The sequence below is a fragment of the Corvus moneduloides genome, chromosome 1 (genome assembly GCF_009650955.1).
Source record: "Corvus moneduloides isolate bCorMon1 chromosome 1, bCorMon1.pri, whole genome shotgun sequence".
NCBI lineage: Eukaryota > Metazoa > Chordata > Aves > Passeriformes > Corvidae > Corvus > Corvus moneduloides.
In genome coordinates, this window is record NC_045476.1 from 67,375,998 (window position 1) to 67,401,560 (window position 25,563).

The 25,563-nt window shown below is 40.7% G+C and overlaps 1 protein-coding gene across 7 annotated transcripts in view; it reads right to left on the reverse strand.

The window, feature by feature from the left end:
* Positions 1-25,563, reverse strand: part of LOC116446410 — a 300,266-nt gene that overhangs the window by 86,460 nt on the left and 188,243 nt on the right. For 6 of the 7 annotated variants that reach the window (XR_004241218.1, XR_004241215.1, XR_004241212.1 and 3 more), the window contains one exon: positions 14,908-15,062. The exons of the other annotated variant lie outside the window; for it this stretch is intronic. Coding sequence is in view for 1 of the 6 variants with exons in the window: in XM_032114187.1 (XP_031970078.1) it covers positions 14,908-15,062 (155 nt within the window). In the remaining 5 variants the exon portion in view is untranslated. The remainder of the gene's footprint in view (positions 1-14,907; positions 15,063-25,563) is intronic. 7 annotated transcript variants of the gene reach the window in all.

Genomic DNA, 25,563 nt, shown 5'->3' on the forward strand with positions numbered 1-25,563 from the left:
CTTAAGACTGTAGGTGGAATTACTAGTCAGGCAGCAGGTTGTCACTAGCAGTAAACTGGCTACTTGAACAAACTAGGTACATAGAGCAAACATAAATAATAACTATCAATACCCTCTCTCATTTTGTTTTTTGTTTGTGGATATCTGAACAAAAAGAAAAAAGAGCTGTTGTTCATAAAAAAATTTTCGTAACAGATATGTGCACAGAAAATCACCACGGATTTCTTCAAATGCAACGTTTTACATATGTTAAATATATTAAATGCACAATATCTCACAAAATAATTGATGGTGCAAACTTGGTCTACTCTAACACTTGTTGGCAATTCATATTGATGAACTGCCAGATGATCAGAGGGCTGGAACATCTCTCCTATGAGGAAAGGCTGAGAGTTGGGGTTGTTCAGCCCAGAGAAGAGATCTTTTTGCAGCCTTCCAATACCTTACGGGGGCTTATAAAAGGAAGGGAGAGGGACTTCTTATACAAGCAGATAGTGACAGGATAAGGCACAATGATTTCAAGCTGAAAGAGGGCAGGTTTAATTAGGTATTAGGAAGAAATTATTTGCTGTGAGGGTGGTGAGGCACTGGCACAGGTTGCCCAGAGAAGCTGTTGATGCCCCATCCATCAAAGTGTTCAGGGCCAGGTTGGATGGGGCCCTGAGCAACCTGGTTTAGTGAAAGGTGTCCCTACCCATGGCAGGTGGGTTGGGATGAGATGATCTTTAAGGTCCTTTCCAACCCTAACCATTCTATGCTTCCATTTCATATCCACTTTACAACATGAAAAAATTGTGTACACATCTGTAGGTGTAGCATCTCAAACTCACAAACTCATTGGCTTACTTATGTTTTCATAACCTTGTGGGCTAATTTGCAAGAGCAGTAAAATGCAAAAAAACAAGCACTCAAAATACATCCAGAACACTAACTTCAGGACATCTGAGTGTAACCTTTTCTCTGTTCACTCATACATAGAGGTTCACCACAAATAACTGCTAAGACTGACATTTAAAAGCATGGTCAAAAGTTCAGGATTTTTTTTGCCATGTGTGTTGAATTATTTGACATTTTCTTAATGAAAATAATGAGAATTGTTTTCTGCCTTCTATTTTTTTTTCCCAGCTGTACCTTGGTGGAAACACTTCAAAATATTGTTTTTTCTTCTACCACAGAAAAAAATTCTTTGTGCAGAAAGAAATAAAGGTAGTAGTAAAGATTGTATCAGTTGTTGCTCATTTCACAATGCAACCAGAACTATGCTACGGGGAGATGAAGCTGAAGGTTAAATTTAGGAATGCAGCAGGAGAACGTTTCAGCTGCAAATATTGATGCAGCTTCCTCTTGAACACAAACTAGAGATGACTTCATCAATACTAAAATATTATTTTTAACCATGTGAGAAACAAATACAAAAAACCATGTCAGTATTACTTCCAAGATGGACCAGTTGCTCTTTTTCTTTTAAATCTACTTTGAAACACTCTCCTCCAGGCTCAATTATTCAGTTCCCCATGTTGAAGCATCCTTAAAAATCACTTGGTGCAATTGAAGAAGGTCCATGTTCTCCATCAGAAGTGTTCTTACACTAATAAGGGCTCTGAATGGATTTGCAAGGCACTATCCAAGCCGACATGCACTTTACAGTAACACAGGCTCAGTTCCTGCTAGTATTACATGAAATTACTCCAGGGCCCAGGAATGCACATATGCGCTCAGGTTTCCCCACACATGTGAATGCATTCAGATACCTTTATTCTGAAATCCTCTTAGAGGACTTCAACAATTCATTTAAAAGGCTTGTCGAGATTTTCTGGTTTTCAATACACTTCAATCTCCCTGGTGATTATAATCGGCCCCAAGGCACACAGCTATGCTCGTAGCATTGCTAAATCCCACTCACCAACTGTAAGCTTTTTATCCTGAGGTCTAAAGAACAGGTACCTATATTTTGCACATGGGTTGGAAATTTTCAAGAAAATTTCCAAACATAGTTTGATGTTAACAAGACAAAAATATATATAAGCATGTTAATATTGTGACTCTAGAATATGTTTCTAATATTCTATTTAAAACTCATACAATTAAATTCTTACTGCTATACTTCTTGTCTTTGAATAGTGTTTCCTTTCTAAACTGTCATTGTCATTAAAATTAAATTAAACATTTACAATATGTTTTTCGAGACACAAAGAAACTATTTATTTATGCACACACTTTCATGGCATGCGCTCCGCAAAGAAAAATTGGAAAAGGCAGTATGATTCAATTTCATCATATCATTATTTAGTAATTAATAAAATGCTCCCTCTCGATTCAAATACAACTTTATGCAGTCATTTTTCACTTTAAATAAGAAGCACTACTACAATATAAATTCAGCACTTTTACACAAAGGTAAAGACAAGATGCAATTTGTCCAACAATATGAAATGCAACTCCTAACAACATCATCATGTACAGTTCAGCAAATGCTAGCACTCTGGATCTTTGGTGCACATCAGCATTCCAAATCACAGAATCCTAAAACAGTTGTGCTTGTAAGAGCCCCTAAAGATCATCTAGTTCCAACACCCCACCATGGGCAAGGACACTTTCCACTAGACCAGGTTGCTCAAAGACCCATTCAACATGAATGTTGTCAGAGATGAAGCATCTACCACTTCTCTGGCCAACTTGTTCCACTGTCTCATCATTCTCATAAAAAAATTTCTTCCCTAATACCTGATCTCAATCCACTCTCCTTCAGTTTGAAGCCATTTACTCTTGTCCAACCACTACAGGCCCTTGTACAAGGTCCCTCTCCAGCTCTCTTGCAGATTCCCGTTAGGTACTGGGAGTCTGCTCTAAGGTCACCCTAGAGCCTTCTCCAGACGGAACAACCCCAACTCTCTCAGTCTGTCTTCATAGGTGTTCCAACCCTCTGATCATATGTGTGTCTCCCTCTGCACTTGCTCAAACAGGTCTGCATCCTTCTTATGCTGGGGATCCCAGAGCTGGATGCAGCACTCCAGGTGGGGTCTCACTAGAGCAGAGTAGAGGGGCTGAATCACCGCCTTTAATCTGCTGTCCACACTTCTGTAGATGCAACCAGAATACGGTTGCCTTTCTGGGCTGCATGCACACATTGCCGGCTCATGTTGAGCTTCCTGTCACTGAACGCTCCCAAGTACTGTTCCTCAGGGCTGCTTTCAATCCATTCTCCAACCACTTAGCCTGTATTTGTGTCTGGTATTGCCCCGGTCCAGGTGCGGGACCTTACATTTGGCCTTGTTGAACGTTGAGGTTAGCAAGGCCCACCTCTTAAGCTGGTCAAGGCCCCTCTGGATGGCACCCCTTCCCTCCAGCATGTTGACTGCACTGTACAGTTTGGTGTTGTCAGCAAACTTGCTGATGGTGCTCCAATTCCACTGTCCATGTCACTGACAAAGATGTTAAACAGTGCTGGCCCCAATGCCAACTCCTGAGGAACACCACTCATCACTGTCCTCCACTTGGACATCGAGGCATTGATTGCAACACTTTGAGTGGAACCATCCAGCCAATTCCTTATTCACCACGTGATCCATCCATCAGATCTGTGCCTTTCCAATTTAGAGATGATGATGTTATGTGTTATTGTGCAATGCTTTGCACAAGTCTAGGTAGATGACATCAGTTGCTCTTCCCTTACCCACCAATATGGTAACCCTGTCACAAAAGGCCACCAAGTTTGTCTGGCATGATTTGCCCTTAGTCAAGCCATGTTGGCTGTCACCAATCACCTCTTTATTTTCCACATGACCTAGCACAGTTTCCAGGAGGATCTTTCCCACAATCTTGCCAGGCACCAAAGTAAGACTGACTGTCCTGAAGTTCCTCATGCTCAGGTCTTCCTTTTTTCCCTTCTGTTTCCCCTTTTCCAGTCAGTGACAAGTTCACTGGACTGGCATGGCTCTTCAAATATGATGACCATTTGCAATCATTTGTTTGCAAATTTGCAATTTTTTCAGGCCCTTTTAAACCCCTTCCCTATCTCTCGTTGAAGTTACTCTGGTCCTATACTTTGAAATTAATGGACTGTAAAACAGATAGTTGGGTATGGGAGGTGATGGTAGAATGAACAGATACTGGGTGCAGAAGGTGACTGATGAGCTGAAGCAGTGTTCAACCTGTTGCACATTGGGACCCACGAGGTCCTGCAGTACAACTAGACATTTTAGAGATACTATTATATTCTCTTCCTAAAGCATGTATTTGCCACAGTACTAAGGCTGAGAAAACCAAAGATATCGAAGAGTCATCGTCGGACAGAACCTCTCAAGGCAATCTTACCCCACTACTCCAGTGACCCACAATTCAGTGATCCTGAGTTGGCTCTTGGGTAGCCCTAGGTCCTCCTCCCAGAAAAACTCTTCTGTTGAGGATATGTTGCCTATCGTACTTTCCTCCCCGCTGCAACACAGCCTCAGTGCCAGGGGATTAGATGAGCTGCTTGAATTCCCTGAGCTTCACAAGGGGAGGAGGAGCTGGCCAGAAATGGTTGGCTCTTGGGTCTCTCAGAGGAAAGGGGAAGGGGGATTAAAAACCCCACCAATGAGTCAGTTGTTTCTTCTTACTGACAGTATGCAATATTCCTATAAATCCATCATCTGCAGGACAAGACAATTACCTGAAGAGCTAAAATGCACTCTCAGGTCACGAGCAAGGCTGAGATATCTAGGTAATATCAGAGGCACAATTACCTACAGAGAGGAAGCAGCCAGAAAGAGGATGATAAGTACCAACAATTTGCTTATATAACAACAGGGGACAGAGAGCCATATATCTTGAGCAAAATAGCATCTTACTTCTTCCAAGAAATTGAACTATAATCTCAGCTGACAAAATACAAACTTCAGAGTATTATTTCAGCATGAGGAACAATCTTACTGCCAACTTTGCTTCTGTGTTCTGTCTGCCTCGCTTTCCAGTTGCTCTGGTCAGCTGTTCAGAGATGCTTAGGCAGAACGTGTTTGAGGAGGGACTGGAAAGACTGCTGTGATAAAACTGGTGTGAAGTATAGGTCTGTGTTCATTGCCTCCTGTGGAAGTAACAGGATTAATTATTGAGCTGCTCATGGCCTTTGAACCTTAAGGGTTATGATCTGAACAAGAATACACCCTGTCCCTGAAGTTCACTGAAGTGCAGATGCTGAAGCTATGAGGCCAATTCCCTTCCATAAAAGCAATCAAAACACCCTGATGGCACCTGGTGAATATTAAAGGCAGCTTTGGTTTCAAAGTCAGAAGCCCTTGGGAAAAACAGAGGTCACATTTGTCAGGTCACTCTTTGCTCTCCAAACATTGCTTTCCTCCTTTCTTTCTTTATGTTTTCATTAACACTATCAAGCCTGACAAATATTTTCCTTCTTTTTCCATTTTCTTCTCCCTCTCTCCCTGTCCCCCTTGATTTCTTCCACCATCTGTACCAGCCTATTCTACCCTTACCCTGTGAAAATTTGATAAGAGAGTGAGCTCATTTGTATGGTAAAATAGCAAACCAGGGCTGGTAAAGCCAAGCACGCTGCATCGGTTTTATTACCATCTCATGGTCGCTCTCCTGTGCTTCAACCTGTCAGTCAACATCCATGCAATGTTATTTGATTGCATAGAAAGCAATTCCTGTACCCTAAAGCACAGCCACCACCACCCATGTGGCTCCTGAGTGCGAAACAAGCAGAGAACAGCTTTTATAGGAAAAGCAAAAAAACATTGACACTGAAGCAGCTGGTCTAGGAGTTTGTTTTCAAGAGAGGTTATTGGCAGAAAAGAAAAATAAAGCAGTGGGGAAAGAGAGACTTCTCCCTACAGGGAGATTCTTCTCAACAGTTCAGCGGTCATTGAGTTCACATCCTAAGCCAGAAAGACTCAGACCTCTTTCACAGATGTCACGCCAACCAAAACTTACGTAACATAGCTGAAGATAGTCTCGTTATCTATGTAAGCTACACTCGTGGCAATACTCACTTATACACTTCCAAAGTCATTACATTTCATCACTAAATAAAACAGTGTTTCAAAGCTGGAAATACCTTGTAGAAGTCAGAATTGCTCTACTGCATCTAACAACTCTGCACAGCAGAACTGAAGCCACCTCCTTTCATGGGTCTAGGCATCTATGCCTATTATTATCTGTTGGTGAAATGGAACAGCATGAACACTGTTGGCATGGCAATATAGGGGGAATTTGTTCCCAAGTAGGCACTTACCCTGTAATTTTAATATGTCTGTGAATACACTTAATCAGGAAGGCGACAGTATTCTAATGGATGAAAAAATGCTTTTTTTTTTCTTTAGAAAGGATTGCTATAGTGATTAACACCACTCCTGAAAATCCTGCTATCTCTTGCTTACATGTAAAGATAAAATAATTGAATAAGCTCTTTAATTTAAATTCTCTGAGTTTCTTCATACACTTGTTCATAAGCAAGGTTTAGACTGCAGCTGGAAGGATGGTACACATGCATCCTGTCCTCCAGGCTCTGAGAGGGCAGCCTGCTACAGGCAGGTTGAAACACACCTTAAACTTAATTTGTGGAGATATTTAAGTTTTGAGATCCCTCCCACAAATAGTGGAGACATCATTCTGCCAACAGTCTTAAGAGCATGCCCAGGTCTGGAGGCACCTACCATCTCCACAGTCCTCGGATGTCCTCCTCTGCCCACTGGCATGTGTTACAATAATTTGATCCAACATACTACATCTGCTTAGCAAAATAAGGGCTAATACAGATATCCTATAGAAATCACCAGAAGGTGACACTGAATTCCTCTCTCATATGTGCTCATACAACCCAGAGACACTGTACCGAATTCCCAGGGGCAAATTAAGCCAGTGATGCCCTTCCACACTTACCTGGGCACAAACCGAAGTGCAGACTATTTTCACTATATACAGTCAATTTATTTACAGGTAGGTGTTGGTATACTACAAAACACTGAGATACCAAAATAAAAAGGCTGGGTAGGGTGAGTCTGCATTTATTCTGGGTTCACCTTTTGGAAAACTAAAACAAGGGGAACTACTGGTGCTTAAAAAAACCCAGTATTAAATAGACATGAAAGCAGTAGCTTTGCAAGAACTTTTCCCCACAGCATCTGTCTGTCCTTCAAAAACTATCCAAAGTTTTGGTCATGACTGATCTAGCCAACTCTTCTTTTGGCTGAACACAGCCTTGGTTTTCCCTCTCTCCCTCTGTTTATAACTGGTTGACACCTTAAAGAGCATGGCATTTTGCAGGGGGTGTTACATGGGGATCTGCAACATCTTCTAAAATCATTCTCCTCATTTTTTCCATCTGTTCTACCCCAAAGCACCTGTGAGAGAAAAGGATGGCTATAGGTGGTCTGAGTGTTGGAGCTGTACGTTTTGCACCACAATTTATTTCAGGAGGTAGACCTGATGTACACAGAACACAGGCCAGGCACTGGAGGTTGCCCCATGGCAATGTGACAGTCATCTGATGTCACCATGAGCTCACACACCTGCCCCAACAGTGCCAGGGGCTGAGGGCTCTCCCTGATTGATGTGTGCAACTGCTCACGGGGCTGTGTGGGTGGAGGATGTGGGCTGGCCCTGGCACCACACCGACCTGAACTTCCCTCTGACACTGCACAAGGAGACAGACCAAGACTCATACCTGCCCACCCACACAGACAAGCCAGCAGATATAAAAATACATGACCTTAAAAAACAGCGCACAATCTCTCCATTTTAATTTTTTTCCCCCTTTCTCACCAGCACCAGCTCTGCAGACTCAAAATCAAGTTACACACACAAACGGGGTTGGCCTGTTGCCTTCACCACATTTGCTACCACACTCCTATGGCCACCCTCCTAGAAATTCCCTCAGATATTTCTAACTTCCCACTTCTCTATTTAATTCCAAAAATAAAAAAGGGGAGGTGGGGAAGAAAAAAGAAAAAAAATTGCACTTCTGTCTATATGAAAAGTACAAGTTTGGCTTAAGAAAGTATCTATAAAGTACAGAAGGACCAACTTCTCAAGTTTACAAAAACAACCACTTCTACCACATATGCTCACCTATCTCCTGAAAGGAAATTCACTGCTCAGAAACCTGATATGCCACATGCTCTAATTAAGGGAAAAGGAAATAGGTTTCAGTCTCTCATGCAAGGGCCAATGAACATAAGTCACTCGCCTAAAACCATGAAAACACTTTGAAAAGAAGTAAAACAAACATTCTGCTAATTTCCCAGATGTATTTCCAGCAATGTTTCTGATATAAAGGCAACGGGTAGGAAAGAGGAAAATAATTTAGTGATGTGGAAAACATACCTTTATAATCCATCCTCAGCCCATTTTATGCATTTGTGATGGAGGGATTTGCTCCTCCCTGCTTTAGCAGGGCTCCCAGGGTGACACAAAATGGACAGTGTCACACCTCAAAAAACCTACTTTCTGAGAAGCATTGTGGTTGTCTGGTCACACTTATTTCTGTAACACCTCTTAAATGCTTAGGTAAAGTTAGCAAGAGTCAAGGGATACACAGCCCAGTAAGTCTTCGTTTACCTCCTGAAGCTTCAGGAAGCAAATATTCCTCCCCCAAGTGTTTAGGAAACACCAAGACCTCCTTCACATTGAAAAAACTCTGACTGTGGTGTAACCTTGTTATTTTGCTTGCTTCCAACCAGCTTAGTGATGTTGAGTATTCATCACACTTGTACCAAAGAAGGAGAAAAAAAGGCACTAGCTAGAAGTGTAATTTACGCGCACATTTCCAGTTCCACTGAGCATCACAGTTATCCGCCCGAGTGTGGCCCCTCTGAGCTCACCTACAGCACTGAAAGAAGGCGGGTTCTGAAATTAGGGATTGGAACCAAGGGTTGTTCATTAAACAAGCCAGCTATGTTTTTTTCCAAATCTAGAGACTTCTAAGAACACAAGTTCTTCAGTGTGAATGCACTTCATTTTATTTGGCCAGTGAAATTGAAAAGGAGACAGTGACAGGAAAGGCATTATTAGTACAGAGATAAAACCTGAGCACTGTCATTTCTGATGCCAAGAGATGGCCATGCATTCTTCCGCCCCTTCTGCCTCAGAGTCAGCTACAACACCAATTGAGATGCAAAGGTACAAATAAGAAATGTAACTCTTCTTATCTATTATATTCCACCAATGTTACTTCAGCGTAAAACATGCTGTTCTTTAGATGCGAATGCTATGGGAGATCTAGCCCCTTCCATCTTGTTTTGCAAATTACAAGGCACCTTCAAAAACAAAGTAAAAGCTAGCTTCCTTTCTCAGGGTGTTTTATTTGTTGATCATTTCCTGGGAAAATGCTAAACACTTCTGTTGAAAAGCACTGATCTGAAAATACTTTACTGCTATGGGCTATGTTACACAAGAGAAAAAGAAAAGAACTCCAGAATCCTTACAGGCTGTGCCTATGCAATATCTTCAGAGGAACTGCAATGTTTTTGTACCTTTATGTATCTTAGCACTGTTCACAGAAAAAAAGACATAATTCTATCTGGATTAAAATTATGTTGAGAACAAATCAATTATTATCATATATATTATTATTATTATTATTATTATCAGCAGCAGTACTAAACCAATTTTTATACAGCACCTTTTTATTCACAGAACCCAGGGCACCTTACTTATTGTTCTCATTTTACAAATGTAAGACCTCGGGAACTTTGAGATGCAGTTTCTTTATTAACGTCATACAACATGCCACTGACAGACCCTGGGACACAGCACAGGCTCTGCAATCCTTCCAGATGGTAGGCAAAAAAGCTGGATACCCTGCTTTTTTCCTTCTTCTAATTTCCATCTCTGCCTCTGTGTATTTTGATCTGCCTCATTCAGCACTTAACATAGCACTGCTTCAAATCCTGGCTGTCCAGGAACACAACTGCTTTTTTCTCTAGAACTGCCCTGCTTTGTGCAACACTGAACATCTACATGTACAAACACAGTCAACCTCAATTTGTGCCTGAAGAGTTATCCTCCCCCCTGCACTGACTAGAGTGCATATTTGGAAAAATGAGATGAAAAGTTACTCAAAAATTTGTGATAATACCCTGTCTTTTTTCTGGCAGGGTAAAAACATTACCTACTACTGCAATTTCTTCCCCTGGTCAGAGTGCATAATGTCAAAATCGTATCTACAAAAGTAGCATTCTAAATCATTTGTATTTGTCATGTATCCATTCTCCCTCTAAGACAGCAGCACCTTTGCCTCTCACCCTCAGATGATCTAATAAATGCAGTCTTAGAACTGACAAAAGACAGCAAACATGTCAAAAAAAAAAAAAAAAAAAAAAAAGTCCAAGCCACAAAGAGTCACACATTTCAGGAATAATAAAAAAGCCCACAGTGATTCCTCAATGGCAGATGGTATCGGTAGAATGTCATAACCATCTTTTTTCCCCCCAGCTCCATTTCATCTTGAATACCTGGGACAGCCAGAACTCCCTTTAACAGAGCAGAAATTTCCCTGCCAGCTACAGCTGTTGAAAACATGAGCCAATCAGTCCAACATAGCTGGAAGAATTATAACTAATTAAAGGACCTTCGGCTACCAGCTACACATATTTTCACTGCAGAGGTACCTCTGGAAATGGAAAAGTTGTACAAGTCTGGCCTCCTGCAACTCGAGTGAAGCAAGCAAGAAAAAGCATCCTTTAATCCCACAAAAAAGTTCTATAATTTGCAGTGTGAACTCCACAAGGCCTTTGCTTACATTGCATTGTCTTTTTCCTGCCCTTGCAAAATTTCCCATGCCCGACAGCAACTCCAAATTATGAGGCCCCAATATGTCGGCACAATAGAGTGGAGGATGACTGAGTGGATGCAGTAACCAGTGCCCCCAGCATGCCCAGCCCTACACAACTCTTCCTAAGCCAGGTGTTTTCCTTTCATGGAAAAATGTCATCAAGCTGGAGAGTAGCAAACACTGTGGTGTTTCACCTTGTGGCTAATAGCAGGTTTTCCTGTAGCTGGGAATTCAAAGCAAAGGGTATGAGAAGCAGGAGATCTTTTAAAGCTCCTCTGCCTATAGTTTGCTGAACTTTCATTTTTGAGATAAAATGTAAAAGTTTCCTCATCTATTCATCTACTAAAAAAAAATCAACCAACTCAAGTTCCTGCATAACTGCAATACCTAGTACTTTGGAAGTACTTCCCTAAAGCTTCATTGTGCGTTTTCTGACAATTAGCACAATAAATCATTTACAAGCTTTTTCACACTCAGAAATAAGTATCAGCTATTCAGACACTAATCTGCAATTACTGGTGGCAGGACAATAAACACCATGTGAATTGCCTTGCTAAGCAATAACCAAATGGAATGGATCAAATAATTATCTTACATCAAACACATAGTCAGCTTCCAGCTCATATTCTTGTTCATGTCTCTGCACACTCTCAACACAGAAGAAATCTCGTCTTTTAAGTAAGTAAACAAACACATAAAGGCACCAACTAAATTGGAAACTCCATGGAGTCGACAGATCTCATCATTTCTTTTTTTTTCCCATAGCATTTCCTTTCTAAACTGAATTTAATTCATTTGAAAAAATATAAGCACAGAGTATCTTGAACTCTCCGGAGGAGGCAAGTTGCTCAGTCATGACTATGCTACTCCTTAGGCCTGGTTTTAATTTGACTTAAACCAATTTATTAGTTTGATTTAAAGCAAAAACAGAAACCTGATAAGAGTGGATGCCACAGTACTAAATGTCTTTCTATTAAAACCAGCAAATATAAATGCATTTTAAAGAAAAAGAACTCTCCTGTCTTGAGCTAAATACAATGTATAAGGAGTTAAATTTACAACAATAAACCATTACATTTTTTTTTCCCCCCAAAGGCAAGACCTTGTAATCAACCCTCAAGGAAAATCATCAACTTCCACATTGCTCAATTTTCTGTCCTTGAGACATTTATGGCAAAAATAAGCCCTGTGAGGCCCTACAGTGCAGAAACGCCCAAGTGCAGGTGTGTCTATGGATATTTGTCTATTTTTTTTTCAACATTTCCACCCTGTGGCTGCTTATCTAGACCGCCCTCTCCTTTCTATATTAATCTCTGTTTATTCTCCTGTTTGGCAGTGAGAAAAACACTCACACACTCCTGTTTATGGTCCTCTGGATCCTGCCTAGTAGCTGTGCTTTGACTCAACAAATTTCAGGAAAGTCAGTGCTGAGAAGAAATGTGCAACTTCCCAGCCACATCGCTCTGGAAGGAAATGAGCTGTGCTCTGTAGGGAAAAGGAAATTGCTTTGGAAGTCTAGACCGAACCCTTCCTTTTCCATCCCTCCTCTTGTTTCCCCCTTGAATATATTTAAGACAAAACAAAAGGAAGCCGAAGAATGAACAAGAATGATTGGGCAGAGTTTCCATCTCTGTGTGTAATAAAAACACAGGTTGATGTGGATTTAAACACTGGCAAAACATCAGCTAGAGGAAAGGTAGGAGAGAGACAGCATTACAGAAGCACCTCAGAGACAAGGGTGTTGGCAGCATCTGTTATAGAAAAATGGGAATCAGCAATGTGGTGAAAGGCAATATACTGCAGGCAGCCACTCTGATCCTCCTCCCAGGCAGGATTTGTCTTTAGAATGCAGTAATGCAGCTGCTGATCTAGTTGCCTAGGATTGTGACAGTGAGAGGGAAAAGGCTGCAAGGTATTTAGTAAATTTCCTCTCTTCCCCCAAACTGAAGACAGAGTAAGAAAAGCAGGTGTGAAATAGGATTGGAAGTGCAGAGAAGCTTGAAACAATCAAATGAACTCAGGTGAATTTCAGAAGAAGCCCATGGAGACTCTATGAACAAAGACACAGGTCAGAGAGTCTGACCAACAAGGCCTCAATTTGGCAGGGAAGGCCAGCAATAAAAATAATGAAACAAAAATATTAGGAGTAAAATATATAAATGTATTATAAAAGAAAATCAAGAAATCACCAGTTAAGCTTGGTACTATTTGATTCAACTGTGGTCCAGAAAACACAAGAGCAAGCTAAGAGAATTTTCCTGATTCAAAGAGCAAAAGAGTGACCAAGGGCTCGGAAAAAGAAGTTTCTGGGTAGAGAGGAAAAATTATCAAGGTGGAAAAAAATTCTGACTGTAAATTTAAAAAATACTAAATTTTATGGCAGAGGAATTTTTAAAACAAATCTGCACAAGGAGCACCAAGGAAAGCAATACTATGAAGGAGAAAGCAAGAAAATACAGGTGCCTGTTGGCATTTAAACTAAACTGCAGCGTGGACAAGCATCAAGTTTCACTAGCTTCCTTTATTTCCTGCTTAAATGAAAGGATATCTTTTGTTTGAGTTTGTTCGGTTTTGATAAGAAGCAACAAAAGGGGAAAGAGTGGGAAACCAATCCATCATAAAATTCTCCTGGTGCGCACCTTGGGAATTTTGCACCATTTGAGTACTCTGAATTCCTTCTGCAGAGATTCACTGCAGCTTATGTGACCTTCCCTCAAACACACATATAGGAAAAGGAAACCAGAGATACATCAAGAGAACAGTGGGGACACAAGATCACAATTTTCTCGTGGTCAGGGCTCAGGCATTGCCCTTGGTCTGTCGTCTCACAGAGATGCAAACCAATACACACGGCACCACTCTCAGCGCTTTCTGTCCCACTCCCTATGGACAAAAAATGAAAAGGCAACACTTCGAACCACCCTTTAGCCCCTGCTGGCACGTCTCCATGTGGAGCAGGGGAGAGGAAAGGGAAGCAGTGATGGGACAACGTATCAGCCAAGAGTTCACAGGGAGGAGTGCTGCAAATGCCTGCTAAAAAATACACCACTCATATCCTGAGACTATACTGGCCTACAGTATGTGCTGGAGCTTAATGTTGGGTTATTAGTTGTGCTACTTTCCAGTCAAAAAGAAAAAGAAAAAATAGGAAAGAAGGGTTTGATTTTGTTTTGTTTCCGACCAAGTGCAGGAAAGAAATTTTATTCCTTAAGGAAAGTTCTCAGGAGTGGGAATGAATGTGAGGATTGTATGTCTGAATCATCCTGTTAATTCCCTAAATCCCACACCATGTGGATTTCAGATAATGTTTTCAGCTAGGAAACTTTAAAAAAAAAATTTCAATTTCTTTTTTAAAAGGAAAAACCAAACCAAACAAACAAAAAAAAAATCAAAACAAAAACCAGACAAAACAAAACTAAACAAAATAAAAAAGAAAAGAAAGAAGTGGTTTAGAGCTCCTCCCATTCTAAATCACAGTTGGACCCAGAAAGACCAGTTTTGTTTTTAAACAAAGTCAGCAAATTGCCCCTAAGCTGGTCGATTCCAGTAATTGGCATCAGAGTAATAACAGTCACTCAGTCGGTTTCCCCTTTGCCAGACCAAAAATAACCATTCAGCCAAATTCTTCCCAAAAGTGTTTATTTCAGCTAAAGAAAGTACAGTTAGGTTGCAGACACATCTTTTTCACAGCTGGAAAATGAACACCTCTATACATAGCGTTGTTTCCACACCCCTCTCTGTATACCCAGAGTTACCACTGTCCATATTAGAGAAAAAAATAACTAAAAGCATCTCCTTCCTGCCTTTCTTGTTAGGAAGAGCAGCAACTGAATTACTTTTATCAGATGCTGCCTGTAAAATATAGCCTTTGTATTGTTTCCAGCATGCTTGTAATGCACTACAGGAAAAATACTCATTCACCCTACAATCATAGGAAAGTTATTGTGATTACAGGGACTAACAAATCAATATAACAGCACCTTTCATATTTATTTGAAGCAGGTACATAGTTTCATCCACCTAAAAAGCATAAAATCATCAAAATCATGGTAAGTTTTCCAGATGTTAAGTCAAAGCACTCCGAGTGAACCGACTTGGACATGCCAAGTGGTAGCCACAACATTATTTAGTGTACTCACAGCACAAAGAGCCTGAAGTGCAGTAGTGTGAAGCTTGATCTGCACAGTCCTTCCAAGACACCCCATCACCAGGACACTGAGGATGTTGCTGGGAGCAAGGACTGTACAGCAGTATTGGCCTTGACAGCTGGTAAAGAGTGATCCATCTGAATCTCCTAAGAGAACAGAGACATTACATACAAGAGATTTGAACAATAATAATTTAGAACCATTAAAAACAGGTATTTCACATCACTGTGGCTACTCATGTCGCCTCCAAGTCCTTCCACTCTTCAAGAACAGGAGAATCACACCTCAGTTTCATCCCAACAGATATAAACCAGCATTTTTCCCAGAGCCCAGAGCTTGGAAAGGAAATTGGTGCCAAGGTTGGGCGTAGGAGAATAACATGGAGTTCACAGACATTACTGCTTCATAACTTGAAAAATTTAGCTTAGTGAGTCTACTGGAACAACAACATTAACTAAAAGGAGCAGCTGAAAACATTTTTTCTGCCCATGGTCACTCAGCATGAGACAACAGAAGGAAACAACAAGGAGTCATCTTGACATGGGATGGAGCAAAATCTGAAGGAATACTGGATATAAACCCCAAGAGACAAAGGCCAGAGTAAGATACTGATGAATCTTGATGAAGTCACATCCAAAAGGAATTGATCTTTAAACTCTGAACTCTAAAACACAACACATTTCTTGAATTACATAGCTTTAAGTTAGCTTTAAAAATGTATTCAGAAACGAAACATTTCCATTTGTTAAAATTCCTCTTGTAAAAATGGATAACATGGCCACACATTCAATACAAATGGGACAATATGGTGGCTGGTGTTGCATCTACAGAACTGCATTTGTGTAGACACGTATGTACATGTACGCACACAGTATAAGCTGATTCTATCTACACACAAACTATGTAAGGTTTGTTTCAGACCTGAGAAACGGCCTGTGCTTCCAAAAGATAGTTTTCTCCATTAGTTCATCTAATAGAAGACATTTCCTCTCTGATCCACATGGTGTTACACACACTACTTCCATTGTAGTGGTATTTGCAAACATACACCACACATTTATTCCCCTCTCCATCTTTTCAATTGTTTGACCTACATCAGTTGATTGAAAATAATTACTCAGTACCAGCTCATAAAAATACAGTATCTACACAAAAAAAAAGCAAAAAAGTAAGGTGTTCTTCTTACTAACCCACTTGGCTTCCTAAACAGCACTTTAAAAAACATGTATTTAATTTTCCTGCAAACAAAACAGTAGTATTTATGTTTTGTACATAAGCAAAGGATAAAACCTCCACAATGCAACTCTCTAAAGCCCCGTAATTTACACTCTGGTGTCATAAACTAGCAATAAAATATTACAGAGATAGCCATAAAATTGTGATCCAAGTTCTTTCTTTTCAAAATCTCTGCCTCAACTCAGCTGTTAGAGTCTGGGCAGAATTATTTACATTTAATCAGTGGCAAAGTTCACATGTAGTCTGAACTGTTCCAAAGTGTGCCCGTTTTCTCATGGAGCCTCCCAGCTCAGGCTCACCCCTGTGCCTGGAAGGGGCTGGACATTTTGCTGCAAATGCTTTCACCTAAAGAGGTGTCTATCACTGAACCCAAAATGCTCAATTTGAAATAACATGGAAGTTTGGGGCAAGGCAAAGAAAGGCAGGGCTCTCACTGAACTTTCAGGTATATTTCTGGTGGGCTGTGATGGATGTGGAATTTGGGGGCTGGCCTTGTAGCAGGGCTTGCCTTAGCTCTCTGGATTTCACTGATTCCATAGCCTGCACCTCTGGGGTGATTGAGCTCTGCACCAACCAAACCCAAAATTTCCCCCACATATCTGAAACACGATAATCTGTGAAATCTTCAAGTCTTACCCATGAACAGATCCAGTGAATCTGAGAGTGGAAACCAGAGGTAGATCCCCTAGGATCTGAGTCCTGCCTTACCATTTGGGCTGCCAGAAGCCATTATCCCCAGGCCCAGAGGTGTCCAGGGCAGCTAGCATCAGCTCCATGGGCATGGATGATATCCCAGTGCCTCAACGGGAGGTGCTGTGCCTGCCTTATAGGCTGTGATCCAATTCCAGCTACTACTAGACAGTCTCTGTACAGGAGATGTGTTTGTTTTTGATCTCTCATTTTAAGTTTCAGGTCCAAATAATAAATTAAAAATACCACTCCAACTCAAATCAGACTGAAAACTAAAGTTGAAAACAAACGAGTAAGGTGTCACACAGACCAGAAGGCTTATGTCAACCTGTTCTCTAACAGGACAAAGTAAATAAGAGGAAGTATAGAACAATCCACATTCATAGGATGCTCCACCAGAAATCAAAAGTTACTTCAAAAGTTACTTGAGGTTTAAATCAACACTCATTGCAGTCAGCTGGAACTTTGCATATAGGAAGATGAGACATCGCAGAAGATGAAGCAGTGAACTCTGACAATTCAACATACTATTACAGAAAATACCAAGTCTAGATCTCATAGTAAGGTGTTTAGACCCAATCCACAAGGAGCAGAGTGGTTATGTTTGTAAGTAACTCACAATCAGTGAGAGATTTTCTTTGATTCTGCTGTTGACCCATTGAACTGGAACAAAGACATTTGTCTATTACAGCAATGACTTATCAGTAGAGTATTACAATAAGTGAGCGGGTGTCATACAATGGAAAAAAAGCACGGCAAAGTGGTAGACATCGTTACATAAAATGCTAAGGCAAAAGCTTGAATTTTGGTCCTCCTAATACTCATTCCTTTACTTGACTACAGGAAGCAGGCTACAAAACACAACTCTGTCCAGTGAGAAATATTACAGTCAGGAAGTGCATAACAATTAAATTACTCTCATTGCTTCTCCTTTCAAAGAAAAAATTCATTTTACCAAATATATATATTTTTTCATCATTTCCAGATGACTAAGGTTGTGTCATTTCTTTAATTTATTTTAAGGTTACAAAAATGTAAACAGTCTGCTAGCATTTCCTTGACAAGACAAGCATCAGTGATGACCAGATACAGATTTTAAAAGGTTTTCCTGCATGCTTCACAGGCACATGGTGTGGTTTTGTTTTTCAGTTGCAGGTTTTACTCAGCTTGGAAATCAGCATAGTCAGTATTTCAGGATATTCAAGATTCCTGGAAACCTCTAAAAACCATAACGTGTCAGGCCCTGATTTGGGAATGTACCTACCTGTTTCACCTCAAGCACAAGACCTCACATCTTCATTACACAAAACTTTAATCAAGCATTTAACTTTGAACATATATTGAGTGCTGGGCTGAACGAGGAAGGATCTGGACCTTTGTAAAGCGCAGCGTTGTTAATTGACTGCAAAGATGTTATATCCTACAACTAGGCTCTTAATGAGCCGTGCCTGCCAGCAAGCAGCTCTGATAGCATACAGAAGCCAGCTGGTCCTCAGCAGCAGGGCACGTGGATTGCTGCATTACTCATGGGGTAATGAGTACATACACCCCTCTCTCAAGTAACTGCAGGACAGGTTGCTGCTTGCTCCAAATATGCTGGTTCCTGTGCATACCTGGCCACTAATCACTATAATGGAAAAAAAAAAAAAAACCCTCCTTTTTAGAATCATCTATAATACAACACTGAAGTGATTTACTTAAATGGTGGAAGAATATATAAGGCAATAAAACATCTTTTACAGCTGGTTAAGCACTGAAACAAAGCTGAGACATTTGATAACTGCAGGAGGGTTGCTGGTGAGGATATTCAAATGCAATGAACACTCACAGAATAAAAGGAGATAAAAAAATCAAATCTCATGCGTGTTTCCTTCATGACGTTTCATCTTTTGGAGCCGCACAGAATTACAGCGGCCACTTCCCTCAGACTTTCTGCAGAAGCTGGTACCAAGGACATGCATTTTGGGCACAAACTGAACAAAGAAAGGTTTTGAAAAGTGTAAATATGTTTGAGGATGGGTAAGTAAATAATTGATCAAAGCCACATCCTTAGTGAAAAAGGAATTCTATGATTAGGAAGTATGTTTCCAAAATATTTGCTTCAGTATCTTCAGCAACCTAACTTTGAAAAGCTGAGGAGATCACACTCGGCCACGACAGAGGCATGCGCAAATCATTTGAATTCAAAGAAATTAAACCCACTACAGCAGCTCTAAATTCATCCTAAGTGTGGAATTACCCATTTTGTGCATGTAAGTGTTACCATCTATCATTACATATATTATTCTGAGAAGCTAAATTGCCTGCTTAAGAAAAGTGCTCCATGGTGTCAGTGAAAACTTTGGTGGTGTTCCTCGAGGGAACGTTTGCTGTTTCTAGGCTGCAATTCTTCTCTTGTCATAGACTATCATATTACAGAGCCTGAAAGTAAAACAATCTTGAAATAATGCAGCTCCTTTAGGCTAGTCCAGATTTAAATCAAGCTTCTCACACCTTTCTCAAATAAAAAGCAAAATTAGAGGAATTTAAGCAAAACTTCATATACTTTTATTTGAATTGCAACAGATCAACTTAACACCTTTATTCCTTCTCCTTTTTCCCACAACTCTTTATACAACTTTCTTAGGTCACATTTTTACTGTGTGTACCCTCTGTTCTCTCCATACACTGCTCTCTGCTTTTGCATGGAGTCAAGCAATATGGGCCCTCACTTTCAGCTGGAACTTTTATAAAGCTTTTTATAAAACTTTCATACAAATGAAAGAAAATATTTTAGCAGCTTAATCTGGTTATTGTTTCTTCTGCTCCAGCTAGCATTCCTGCTTACTTTGAATGGGTAATTGGCCTGTAGTCTCTAGTTACAAACTTTTACATGACTTAAATAAAATGCAGAGGATAGTTTAAAAAAAAAAAAGTTTTGGGTGCATACTGCATGAAAATACTTTTTCAAACTGTTCTGAAAACCATGGGCCAAATAGTGGAGTTGCTGTTACTAATAATTTATAATATATCTCTGATGAAGAAGGTTATCTTAATGCTTTCAGCTGCTATAGAATCGTTAGATTTCAGCACAAACTGTACCATTTTGACATGCTTCTGTTACCTTATTTGTGGCATCTTGAATAAGGCCATTGCTGTTTATAATAAATAATTTCGTGTTTGAAGAATTCTTGAAAAAATCCACAGCTAATGGAACACATCAGAAGACTCTCAGATTTGACATGATTTTCTTTTGTCCACTTTGAAGATGGAGTTGCTTTGGATACATTGCCAGAATCTCTTAACTAACATGTGACAAGAAAGAATATGTTCTCTTAATGTCACTATTCAAAACTGTAAATCAAGTTTACTTTTCTTCTTTACGATTTTCAGCAGTAGTTTGCACCATGGAAGAGCAGCGTAGCTTTCTGGTTCTTCCACCATCTCCAGAGTCCTGTAAATGACATCTGAAGGATGGAAACAGTGTCAGCTCTTCTATCACCACAATATTTGGGTTCCTACTCATACATTCAAACAAATTCTGAGAGACTTAATTTAAACCAAGCCTGAGTACTTGTGGTTTTCTTAGTCCGCAACCAACTTCCAGGAATTTCAGTTTGCAAAAGTCATCGGAACATTAATATTTCTCCCCTGAATCACAGATACTCCACTCCCATTTATCCATCTTCCTGTAAACATATTTTTTGCTTCAACAGAAAGCAGATACATCCTACACATCTAAGCAGCACAGTACTTCAAACCCCCCTTTAATCAAAGCTGTAGTGTCCAGGCTATTTTTATACACAGCTACCACAAGTGTCTTTTTTAGTTGTAGTGGGGAACTCTGCATTTTTTACACATCCCTTTCTGCTTATCAGTGAATAATATATCTCTGTGTAATTAACCTTCACATACACCTAATACCCAGGACTTAGAAGTGACAGACACAGATGAGGCATGATGCAAGTAGGTCATTCTGGCATGACAGTGTTTTACAGCATGTCCCCATTTAAACCTGATCCCCAGGTTTACCAGTATGCTCCCCTTCTTCCTCTGCCCGGGAGGATCCAAATCTGGAGTAGCATGTCCTAATGTCCTATTCCAGCATGTTTAAAAAGCATCTGCTCTTTTCTGCACTTGCTTATTTTAGGCTACCAATAAATTCTTCCTAATGTGATGCTTTCTCTGTCCTTCTCTACTCCCACCACCTCCTTTCCTACAGGTTGTTTTTCCCTCACTGAGATTTCAGTGGGTCTTGTGCACAGAACTGTAGACATACATTGATCTAAACACAGAAGTACAGTAGTACTTGACAGTGGAGAAACTGTTACAAAGACATGATTGTAAAGCTACCAGTATTTCAAGCAAGGCTTTTTTTTTCTTTAATTCCCTCCTCCACCACAGTGGACCCTGTAAAACAAGTGTCCCCTTTCTCCCTCATCCAGCCTGATTCTGTGCTGCTCTCTCTCTTGACATTACTGCAAGTCTCATGACTCGAAGACGCAGTTCCCAAAGAGAAATGCTCAAATGAGAATGTCATGACCAGTTGACCACAAATGCTACCATTATTCATCGTTAGCCTGAATTATTCCTGCCCACCATGGATCACATCATTATGCAAAGGCATGAGCTAAGAATATGGGAAAAGACTGGCAAAAGGCCTCCTCAAGAAGCATGCCAAATTTCACCAATTCATTTAAAGAACAAAGCATGTCTATCGAGGTAATCTTTATATATTCAGAATACTTTAATGTTAAAAGAAGTCCAGGTGTTTATTTCTGAAATTCCATGCACACATTTCCCTGACTTATGTTATAAAAGAGGGGACTAGATATTATAACAACATCAACATATAAAAAGATTCAGCTGTTTTTTCCATAGCTTCATACACTACTGTGGTCATTTCTCTTGGCAGAAACATTTTAAAAGCTGCAAGACCAGAAACAAAGTTGACTTTCAGATTTTTTTTTTTACTTCTTTTTTTTTATTTTTTTAACTTGAAAATTGTCAGACTCATGTTTAGAAGGAATATTTAATCTTTTGTCAGTCCATATCCTTTTTCTAGGCTCTATATAGAGAAGTAAGTTTACAATTCAAAAAAAGTATCCACTAACAAAATAAATGAAGAAAAACCTCCCTCAAGGGAAGACTTCTTTTAAATTGGAGAGGAGACTAACCAAAGAGAAAATGACAGCAACCCCTTTTCAAGGCACCACCACATGAAGACCCAGATAGCAATTACACACATACATGACAATAAGGCACACACAGCCTGAATACTCTGGAGCTGGATCGACGCGGTATTGCAGCTCAATGGTTTCATCTCCCTGCTGCCTGAGATCATAGGGGATGGGCAGTTGTGGTAGGCTTTGGTACACATGCACAACCAGGAATGCTGCAGAACTGTTGTCACCCTCACAGAGGAGATATGAAGGGGTACAGGAAAGAGACCACAGCTCAAGATGTGCACGTGCTGCACCTCTACAAGCACCATCAGACAATGCTCAGAAAAAGGAGTTACAAGCATCTGGTTTATTCAAGAAATGCAGGATCTGAAATGAAGCCACCAAAGGATCCCATCTGTGAGCACAAACACATCATACCTGATTTCAAACTGACCAAGCCCAAAGCCTCCTGAATATACCAGACTGCTTTGCCAAGGAACAGCATTAGCAGCACAAGCTTTACTTCTCCCCTTTCTGCCTCCATGGTCTGCGTCCTTGGCGTGTTCCCCACAGGAAGAGGCATGGAGCAGAGTTGCTGCAGGAAAAACACAGGAGGGAAGCAGCAGCAGCTGCAGTGCAGCTCCCCAGCCAGCTCAAGGCTTCACCTTGCACTGGCACTCAATTTCCCCTTGACAAGTTGTTAAACAACCACCTGACTACAGTCAGCCCCCCTCAGGGACCAAGTCTAAGTGTGTTATTGCACATTTATGCAAGGCAGGTTCTCAGATTTGAAAGTATTTTTATGTAATAAAAGATAAAAACAAATTTACCACACTTAGAGATTAGGTGCATGTATTTTCAGATAAATACCACCTCCCAAAGAAATGGCTTAATGCTTAAAATATTTTGACAGAATGGCATGTTGCCCACAGGCCTCACAGGTTGCTCGGAAAGCAGGAGTAGAAAGAGATGAATAGCAAAGGTTTTGTTAATACGTTCGTCTTCCCTATACCAGCTAGTTTGGCTTGATTAGCAACCTCAGGAAAAAGAGCAGGAGGCACAGAGAGGGAGAAGAACCTTTAAAGCTGCACGTACCCAAGGTTTGTATCATGCTCAGGTTTCTAATCCTTTAGCCATGCTCTAACCTTTTGCCAGTAAAACACACTCAGCAGTGTCCACAACAAAGAAATCAGACCTCTTTACAGCAGCTGAAAATGTGATTTGCCTCCTTCATCTGCAGGCAGTATTAAGGGGCTGGGGCGCTCTCCTAGCTGTGCTGCATCCTCAGCACACACAGAGGCACTGGGAAGGGGAAGAGGGGAGGAAGAGGGGAAGCTGCTCTCCCTAACCTGGGCACAGAAGCCATAAAAAACTGTGCACTTTGTGAAGGCAAGCAGCCTACACAGCATGCCGGCAAAGTAATGTTTGAGGACGGCAAAAAGCTACACTGTGATGAGGTTGTTTAAAGGCCACCCGCAGGTCTAACAAATAGTGGACTTAGGGAGAGATGGAAGAAGTTGCTTAGGCCAAAGGAAAGGAAAAATGTCTTGAAGAAAAAAAAATCAACAGAACACCTCTTCTCCCATCCCATTTTTTCCCCTTCTGTAATGTTGAAAAGAAAAAGCCTCACATTTGGTAATCCTGCCATAACATTCCTAGCAGGTAGGGAGAGACAAATATAGGGGAATTCCATTTACCCCAAAGGTTGGATTTTGTTTTATTTCAGTTCACTTTACCTTTTTTTTTTTAACCTAAGGCTTTGAACTTTTTTTTTCTTTAATGTTGCAGGAAACCCTACAGAAACCATGTCCAGGTTTAATCCCTATGCCAAGTTCTCCTCTGTGCTTCACATGCTGCTCAGTCAGTGTACGCCTCACTCACCCAGAGCTCCTCCACACCACCCTGCTGAGACCCAGGGTGAGGGAATAAGAAATGACTCAAGCACCTCCCACTAATGTTGCAGCAGTTACTCATTTCCACTGCTATTCTGAAGTCAAAATAAAACCCAAAATTAACAAACTACATCAAGAGAGTGCTATCTGAGAGCACGACAAAATGGTTGATTTTTCACACTTCATTGGCCGTTTTTGCTTCCTGCACCATTTTTTTGCCCTTCCCTTCTGCGAGAAACCATCCCTCTTCCCACTACCTCCCTCTTAGGAGGGCTTGCAAAAGACCCCAGGGCAGCAGAGTGCAGATGCCAGAGCCCGACCTCCATCCGTCAGTAGCCCGTCAGTGGCCTGACCTCCATCCATCGCCAGCCAGGCTCAATGTGTGAATGAGGTTTGGTGCCAGTTTCCATGGCAATGACACCTCACACTGAGTGCACGCCACCCATAGGGCTAGTTTTTGCACAGAGGTACACAAAACAATAGACTAAGCTTAGGACATAGAGCTAAGCTTAAGGCATGTAAGGAGGAGCCACCACCGTCACATGAAGACAGGGCATTTCTCTTAATGTTTTCCCATGACTGCCTTTTTTTTTTCCTGCAGCAATCTGTCCTAAGCAAGCATCGAAGAGCACCAGTTTCAGCAGCTCATACATATATGTTTCTGTATACAGTCGTACATGCTTGCAGATGGGAGAGACCATGCCATCTATATATGGTCAAACAGCATTTCCAGTGACCCCTCTTTGCCCTCTTATGTCTGAGAGAGTTTCTTAAGGGCTTTCCTCAGAACCACAAAGCCGGAGCTTTAATTCCTGACCTATTTCCAAAGCTCAGCGAAAGCCAGCACAGATGTATGTTCACCCCAGAAACATCCAGTGATTTTGTAAAGCAATTTAAAAAAAAAATAAATCTGAAGTTACAAGGCTAAGCACTCTGAAAGCTCTTGGATCAAAAAAGTCATTAGGAAAAAAAATAGCTATTGTTTGGTTTAATGTTTTCCATTTTAAAAGAAGGTGATTTTCATTAGATGAAAGAGCTTAATGTTTTGAACAAAAATCTAAGGGTTTCAAACCTCCAGCATGGGTGTAGCATTTGATAGCTAAACATTTCCTAAGCTTGTGGAAGGGCAGAAAACTCACATTGCATAGGACATCCCTCAGCTCCATCACCTTCCTGCCTCACTCCTGCCAAGGGGCTTGAGACATCCCTTGGAGACATAAATTCCTAAATTCAGGTATGCAGCACTCTGTGCAAGAGCCCACAATACTGTACACTGCACATCAAGTTGCTCTTCTCCAAGTCCCATGTCTGGGCTGGCCACTGCTGGATCAATCATTCCCCAGAATCAGGCAAGAAATTGATTCATTTTCTCAAGTCATAAAAATATTTTCCTGCCTTGATAATATTGGACTGTGAAGACCTTTTTCCAGAGCCGAATATCTTACTCAACTGTGCCAAGTAACAAACATACTATTCAGGGCTTTTTAGCTCTCTCATATAACTGTCTTCCACAAATGCCAGACATCAAAGACTAGTGTTGCCTGATGAGCCATAACTGACACAATGACAACCAAGTATCTCATATCATCATATAATCTTTTTTTTAAGCAGTGTGGCAACCTTTCCAGCTATGCATATTTCCTTTAGACATTTCATTTTAAACTCAGTGAAATTAATTTTAAAAC